This window comes from Limulus polyphemus, unplaced genomic scaffold (assembly GCF_000517525.1).
Source record: "Limulus polyphemus unplaced genomic scaffold, Limulus_polyphemus-2.1.2 Scaffold3457, whole genome shotgun sequence".
NCBI classification, from domain to species: Eukaryota; Metazoa; Arthropoda; class Merostomata; order Xiphosura; family Limulidae; genus Limulus; species Limulus polyphemus.
In genome coordinates, this window is record NW_013669067.1 from 1 (window position 1) to 8,944 (window position 8,944).

Sequence of the window (8,944 nt, forward strand, 5' to 3'; positions counted from 1 at the left end):
GATTTAGATACTAAAATGTTTTTTATCATTAAAACTTGTGTATTAGAGAATGATTCGCACCAGTTATCAAAACATCTTATCTGTTTTAAAAACAATCTTGTATACTGTAAACATTATAATTCGTAATAAAATATAGATAACTTTTTGGTTTTCATATTTGTATTAGTGATGATAGGATAGTATGGATTATTAGCTTTTTGTTCTTTTGGTAAAAGGTAAAATCTTTCTGGGCAAGTTGTAAATGATGTTTTTGCTAATTGTTTTCCTTTGAATTATTTTTTAGGATTCTGTGTTAGATTTTAGTAGAAATTAGAGTCATCAAGTTAATGATTAGCTTTAGTAATATAGTACTTTTTGTAGATATTAACAATAGTGCCACGCTTTTCAGCAGGTTCTATTTTAATATTTGTGTGAGATTTAAGGTTCTTAAGGCAAATTTTTTCTTTGAGTTAATGTTATTTTGAGAATGTTTGGATGACTTTATAGTACCAATAATGCCTCTTTGAATGACTTTAATATAATTTTCTAAATGTCCTTCTCTGTTTGTAGGAGGTGTCCATGAGAATTTCTCTTTGAAAGTGAGTGATAATTGAAGATCAGAAGAATGAGGTTTGTTGTCAAAACATTATCTGAGGCTTAGTTTTTGAGAAAATGTTAGAAAGTCTGAGAGAACTTCAAGTTTATTAATAAGATTGTGTGGCAAAAATTTAAACCTTTGTTGAGATGTCTGATTTAAGCATCAGACAGTGATCTGTCTGAAAGCTTGATGATATTGGAATTGATCACTAGTGTTGTTGGATTCCACGAGTTTTTTTCCAGTATTTGGTGTCTATGTGTTCATATTTATTTGTTTGAGATACTTGGAAATGAAAATAGGTACTATACTTACTAAAACTTTATTACAGTTGGTGAGTTCTTAAGGAACAGGGACAGTTTGTGGTTTAATGCTTTGAGATGATGTAGTTTTTTTAGTTTTATTATTAGTATTATTATAGTTAAAGCAGTTTCAATTTGGTATATAAGTTCCACTGAGTATCTTGCTTCTTTGAGAGGTACCCACTCAGCTTGAAAACAATATGAAGTTTTGAAACAGCTATTTGTGGGTTGTTTTATCCCAGTACACCATTTCATCTCTAACATTTAGATAGGATCATTTAAGGTACAAGTTCACTGAGCATCTGTTATTCATATGTAGGACTATAAAGATACATAAAAGTTTGTTTGTTGAGATATTAAATGTTTTTTTTCTTGGAAGCCTTTTCTGATTTTCAAGAGTTCTAGGACAGTGTTTAATGCGTTTTATTACAAAAATGACTGTCACCTGATTCTGTTGTTTTTAGTATAAGAAATAATTGATCATATTTTAGTGTGTGTTGTTTGAAAAGACATTTCATGTTGATGGTACCATGTGTGTTTTTGATACAGTTTATAAAGCTTCTGAAAATGCAGATTTATTTTGGAGGATTCAGCTGTGTTGGGCTGTGCTTGAGTATTATAAGTAGGAAAATTGGAAGTTTAATTGCAAGGTGAATATGAAAAAGAGTAAGTAATAGTTTGAGGTTCATTAGATTTGTTGTTTTCAGTGGAGATATAAAACTAATGACTAACAGAAAAAACTGATAAACTAAAGATACTGGGAGAAGTTTTTATTAGTTGAAGGGGAAGTGAAAACTCATTGTTCTTGAGTCTCCCAATTTTACATGTAGATGGATTTAAGAGTCCTCCTTTCATCAAAGGTAGTAAAGTGGACAACCCATTTCTACTCATGGTGAACTTTAAAGCTTTCATATAAGCTAGCTTTTTGTGGAAGATTTTCTAAACACTAGGTCACTTTGAAACCACAAATTGTAAGTTTTTCCTTTGATTATTTTTTATCTAAAGGATGCATACTTCCCATTTGAAATATTTGCTTATGTGAGTGAACTATTAGTTTCGTGAAATAATACATAATTGTACATGTTCCTTAAACAAGATTTCTTTGACCTACATTTGATGTAAGTGTGTATGTGTAAGAAATATGAATAGTTATGGGTATCAATGATATAACATCTCTCTGCAGGTGATTTAATTTATTAGCTATGTCAATTACCATGTGCAGTTATCTTGGTGCATGCTCTTTAAGAAAGTTACTGTAAAATGTCAAAATCACCAATTCAGTGCCAACTACGTTAACTCTCCAAAGATTTCATGGGGTAAGAAGAAACATAGTTTACCATCTGTAATTATCCAGAACTTGGTTACAATATTAAACTTGTTTACATTGTATGTTTGTTGACCATTTTTCAGTAGTAACAGTTTGTGAACATGACATTATTGAGAAAGGGGTCATTTTTTTCTGTTAGAACAATATAAGGCAAATCTCTATATAGCAATCAAAAAGTGGTTACATAGATTAAGACCAATAAAAAGGAACCAAAGAACAAAGTAGAATGACAGTCTTTCAGTTGTGGTATTTTAAGGTAAAACTAATTTTCTTTAGAACAGTGGGATGGGATTGCAGATTAACAGGAGATTCAACATGATATTTATTGCAACATAATTCTGCAATAAGGTTTGACTGCAAAATGACTTTCATATTACGTTGAAAAATACTTTTCTTCATATGAAAATTATGAAATTTCATGTGCGTAAACTCTGAAACCTCTTAAATAAATATCAAACATTATTTTATCTGTTATTTTCTGTAACTTACCTCTATATGCATTTGGTCAATTTGATCAACCTCATAACCACCATAAAAAAATATGAAATATATATAAATTACCTTTTTTTGAATTTTAGAATAACTGAAAATTGTAATAGCAAACTATGTTTGTTTATCCTAAATAGTTTAAAGCTTGTAACAGTATACATCTGTTTCCACTTAACTTTTATTGTTTTATTGCCATTTGAATGGTATCTAACCAATAATCCTGTCACACAAGTTGTAAATCACTCGGTGAACCTGTAACTCGTGCTACTATCTCAAAGTTTATTAAAAAGTATGTTTAATACAAGAAATAGAGTCAAATATTTTTTAGAGTTGTGTGTTTTTTTTTTTGTAATGTATATTCTCCATGGAGTGAAAAAAAAAAGGACCGACATAGTTTAAGGTGGTCTAAACTTTATTTTTCCAGTAAATGTACAAATCAGTATTAAAAGTAAAATACAGAACATATTTTTATATATTGGATTTTCAAAGTTTTTAGGATTGGGATTCACTTTCCTATACCTAAACAAATAAGACACCGTAATACAACTTACCATTCTTGATTTCTTTGGGACCTCTATGTAAGATGCTACATTGATATTGTTGAATCATGCTGCAGTGCTGCTATCGTTTGACAATTTTTAGGAAGAGAATTCACTTGTCTACACAATGAAATATTCTGTAGGAAAAAAGAAGAGGGAGAGAGCATTTAATTGAAAAGTGAAGTTAAAACACATTGTCACTGTCAGTGAAAATTGAGTTTTATTGATATTGACAATCATGACTTTGAGGCATTAAATAGTGAAGTGAGAGTTTTCTGTTTACATTTCATTCCTGACTTAACCAAAACGTTTTGAAAACCCAAAAGCATTTGTCAGGAACTTTTTTTGCCACTGAAATAGTAAAAAAAATCAAAAGCTACATGTGAGAACAAGTACTGTATAATTGAGTGTGTAATACTTGTTGACTGTAGGATAAAATCAAAATATACTTTTGCTGTATATGTTCTATAACTGTGAAAAACAGGATGGTCATGGTTAAGAAAGATTGTAGCCCCCCCCCCATATTTAATTTATTTTTTAATCTTGATACATCCATGTAAACCATGCTGCTCAGGTAAGTCTATTGTTGGTGTATTTTACCACATCTAGATCAGTCATTCTGTGTTACTTTATCTGATAATAATTATCTATTTCATTAAATTTGATGATAGGTTAGGATGAAATGTTATTTTATAAATAAAAATTGAAATACCAGTATGTCATGTGCTCGTGTATAGGTTTTAAATTTGTACAATTTTGTCTAGAAGAGTTAGAGATTAATTCCAATAAGGTATTCTCCTCCTCTCACAAGATTGGCTTTTCTCATTTCTCTATATACGAACTTTTTTCAGAAACGCATGCCACAAGCCTTCATCCTCCCTCTGTTGGAATCCAAGTTCCAACATGTCTCTCATGCAAATCATCATGCATCACCTCTCCACCAATAGGAGAGCAGTACTATCACATGACTCATTTGACTCCTTCTGTGCACCACTACCAAACTATCACTTCTCGGTTGGCAGCTGTCGAGTTCAGGCACTCTTTTTTTACATTATTCAGTTACCTTGGAGTGGTTTATTTTTTTCATTTTTAATATTTTTTCTTTATTTCCAACACTTCACAGTTGTGGAGTTAATATTTTAATAAAGCATTACTTCCTCATTATTTCCTGCTTATGAGTTCTGAAGTTACAGTCATCGCTTCGGGTACTACGCCAGCGTCTGATGCTGTATTTTCAGCAACGAGCTGGGCGAGCTGTTGGGGGATATATCACCATTCATTTGCTGGGAGATTGAGCAGTATATGAGCCATCCTCTCTTGCTTACTTCTGCCCCACTTCCTCCTGAGCCATTCGGGCCAGACCAGGCTGTTGACAATTTTGATTGTTTGTTTCCAAACCCGGAGTTTGACGCGCCTTCCCATTCACTACCTGATGATTAAGCTCATCCATTATCAGTCTTTTTAGACTTTATCTTTCAGGTATGTGATGTTTTGTCTTTGACACCTGTTTCCTATAGCCCTAGACTTTCCCTCTTACATGAAACTTTCCGACTCTATTTAGTTCTTCCCCTGATATTTGAGTTCACTTGGACCGATTTGCCTCTCAACTTGGGGAAGGCATTAGTATGCCTCGTCACCCCACAGACTTTAGATCAGTCTGCCCTTCCTCATCATCGGGCAGACTTTCATTTTCTCGACCAACAGTTGTTGGGAGGCAGTTCTACCTGTTTGAGAGACAAACCCAAATTACCCTGTCCAACTTACCCAAACCCAATTTTCTCACTTTGGCTCACTCTCACGACCCTGTTCATGTACCTTTCTTCATGTCACCTTCTGTCAGAAACTCTTCACAGGAACCCTGAGGGGGTTTTCTGCTGAAATCCTTTTCATCCTTCTACATTGGCTCATCTGTCATCTTTAGCTCTCGCACTTCAAACGTGGTTTGCTTGCTGTTAGGACCTCTTGGGCCATGATAAGGTTTTTGCTATCATATCTGCACTGTAAGCCATATTGATTCTTATACATTTTCCAAATCAGTGTGGTCTGCTTTTCAAATAGGGTTTCATGATCACCCATTGCACTGCCACTGGTGTTGAAAAGTCCCTCCTGACTCTCCACTGCACTTTTCCCCCCTTTCTTCCGATGGAGTACATGAGTTCTTACCACTTACAAGCTGCTGGGGTGGTTGACCATGGAGGCAACCTGCTGGATAGGTTCCATGAACATGGATTAATCATTAATCCATCGTGAGAGTGAGTGATTCTGATTTCTGTTTAAGATCACATTTCTAAAATATCCTCTCCCATGTGGATGTGCTCCCTTCACATTACACCATGTCTGGTTCTCCTGATCATGTTGATGTTCCTGGCAAAGATTTGGTGAGGTGCCCCTCCTCAGATCAACTGATCTGCTACTCACATTTTGGGGGTGTCCTCTGGATGATTCCAGGTAATATACTTGTGTTTCCCTCGCAATGGTCCCTTCCCCATTTCAATGTGGGATTCAAGCTAATCTTGTGAGTGGAGGGAGAGTACCTTATTCGAAGCTATAATTTTCCTAAATGAAAATGTATTTCTGAAATGTACTTCCCTCCAATCACACTTCCCACCCATCCTCCCCACAATCTTCTGGTGCTCGCGTCTTCTGCCAAACTTCGATATGATAGTTCTGTAGTGGTGTGTAGAAGGTGTTGCGTGATAATAGTGCTTTCCTATTAGTGGAGAGGTGACGCATGTTGATTTGCATGAGAGACGTGTTGAAACTTTGAGTTCCAACACAGGGAGGATGAAGGCTTGTGGCATGTGTTTCTGAAAAAAGTTTGCATATAGAGGGCAGCACCAAACGAGAAAAGCTAATCTTGTAAACGGAGGGAGGTAGCTATCAGAAATACATTTTCATTCAGGAAAATTATAACTTTTGTGGAAAGAATGTGGTCACCCTGAAGGGGAGAGAAATCAAGAAACTACAGTATAAGACTAAAGATAATACCAGTCATAATGTCATTCTTTGACTTCTGCTACTGCAGCAGCAATTAATCTCTCCAGATCAGACAGTGTGTGTCTGCTGAGTTTTATTTAGAAGAAACTGACAGTGTAAATGCAGAAAATAAAAATACTAAAATTCAATGAATCTGCAGCTTTTGTAGTAGAGCTGGGCAGTTAGTGGAATTTGCTTAATCATTGGGCTCATTACATTCAACTAATTGATTATCCTCACATGAAACTAATTTCCCTATTTTCAATTTTAGTTTTTTAAAAACATTTTCCAACAACTCTTCATTTAATATCTTGGACATTTTCAAATACAACAATTTAAGAGCAAGTTGCTGCTTTTATATCTGAACAGTTGTACATGAAAATGTATTGTATACATAGTGCTGTATGAAATATAAGAAACTGAAGACACAATTACCATTCTAAGAAATTTTGCCTTACAAGTTTTCACAAGATTACTAAAACTACATCCTGACATTGATTACGAATCAGAAAAATACCTAGAAATATTATCAGGTTTTATTGGCTATTATCTTTGTACTTTCTATTTAAAGTCTTTTCACCAGTGTATCACTATAGTAAGGAGTAAGGTTGAGAAAATATTATAGGATTGTTACAGAGTCCTGGGATGTCTAGCTTTAGTACTGTTACTAAATAAATGAATGCAATGTTAAAAATAATTGTCCTTAGATTACATGTGAGAAAAGCAGTAAAGATTCATGTTACTGTGTGTTATAGATATTATATAATTCAGAAAAATAAAATTAATGTTAATCCTAAAGAGGATATATTTAATATTTGACAATAATATTATGATGATATCAGATGATATATTTGCATATGTCAAAATATAAAAAAAATCAACCCCACCAAAAAAGTTATTGATGTTTTAGAAATCTTTTTAAATTCCATCATTAATGTAAAGAACTTAGATCAACTTTATGAGTATAAAAAATATTATAAACTTTTAAATAAGAATTTGTTGCTATGTGCAGAAACTTAGAAAGAACTTATTAAAGTGATTAATATGTTTACATTTTAAAATACAGGCTGAAAGAAATTATATAAGCACATGTATGCTGAGAAATCAGTAAATCACACAACATAAGGGAGTGTTTAAATGGCACATAATGACTGCCTTGTTTTCCTTCTTCAGTTCTTACTATATAGCTAGAGCTGGTCCTAATTAAGCATTAATCCTGTTCGTGTAAATAGGTTAATGACTCAGTAGTATTTCGTATTTTTAGAGTGATATTAATCTGTGCAGTTATTTCTGACAAACACAGTTAAATGAGCAAGTTTTTTTTTTCAGTCAATAAAGAACAATGAATATTAATTTACTGTAATTTTTTCAAAATTAAAATGGCCTTCCCCTCATTAATACTGTTGTACTTATAGCTTGTAATAAATACATTTCTTTGGGAATTTCGCAGTTGTGCTACAGTGCATTTTCCCTGTGGAGTTTTACTTTTGGTAGACAATTTTTATCACTGTAGTGCAGTTTTGTAACTTTATTTTTTTGAAGCAATGTACAAAAAGAAATAGAAAATAGCATTTTACATCTAGTTAAAGTTTTAGTAATTGTTCTATATTCTATGTTTATATAAAATTACCTTCCATGTACTTAGTTTTCAAACTAAGATAAATTTTTAATTTTATGTATTACTAACAATGCAGACTGGTGTTATTTTGAACTACATATAGAGCAATCAAGCAATCCCACAGTATGAAGTTGCATTAGCATGGCACAAAACTTCATGTATGAGCTCATGTAATTTACAACCCTGCTGCTGGATGCACATGTATCAAGTGATTTGTAAGTAATTTAATGTTTAAACAACGAAGTACAAAACATTTAGAAATTTCATGCACAATTTAACCACATCGTATCATACTAGTTGTATAGAGGTCACTGAAATAATGTTATGCAAAAAATAAAATGAACTACATTTAATCACAAAATAAAAGCAAAATAAGAAAATCTTCAGACAAATAATAAGAGCAAATGTTTTGTCTTTGCTTCTTTTGTTGTGTAACTGTTGTCATGAGCTTTAAATAATTTTTTTTGTCAAAGTCCACATGGGCTGGTTCAATTACTTTAGAACACAGTTGACAATATTATTATTCTCTGCTCTGTTATTACAATATATTCTATGATAATTTCAATTTAAAAATTGTCACTATATGCACTAAACTCATGATTACACAGTCTGTATCTAAACAATATCCTTTCCACAAGTATTTAGTCAATGATTGAAATAGCTAATATACTATTGTCGTACAAAGTTGTTTAAAGCAGTAATATACATTAACAATTAATAACTACTCTGCATGTAGATAGTACAGTACTTTACTATAATAAAACATACATATTTATGCTAATTTAAATCTAGCTCCCCATGCAATGTTACAACAGAATGATGATTTCTCAACTTTTCATTGGATGTTTGTGGATCTTATGTGAACAGCAATGCAATTGTTTAAGCTACATTTCATGTAAAATTACTTCCAGATTTAATCTTGTAGCACCTATTTTTTACAAATTCTCTTGGAGGCATGCCCCAGAACCCCATAGCATTAGCATTCTTTTAATTCTGATTGTGCTTTACTCAATATGTGTTGGCTTTTGATCTCATAAATTAGAATCCTCCCATTTCACACATTCTTCGTATGGACCTGGTATATATATATATATATACTATTATTTAACTACTATTTCT

At 32.7% G+C, this 8,944-nt stretch overlaps 1 protein-coding gene across 2 annotated transcripts in view; it reads left to right on the plus strand.

Moving 5' to 3' along the window:
* The first annotated feature begins 547 nt into the window (after positions 1-547).
* LOC106469385 (myotubularin-related protein 3-like) overlaps positions 548-8,944 on the plus strand; it is a 110,566-nt gene continuing 102,169 nt past the window's right edge. The window contains exon 1 of one of the 2 annotated variants that reach the window (XM_022397892.1): positions 548-609. In XM_022397892.1, the coding sequence (XP_022253600.1) occupies positions 605-609 (5 nt within the window). In that variant the 5' untranslated portion in view covers positions 548-604. Of the gene's footprint in view, positions 610-1,714; positions 1,848-8,944 lie in introns of those variants that run through there. The other variant, XM_022397893.1, reaches the window with a different exon arrangement.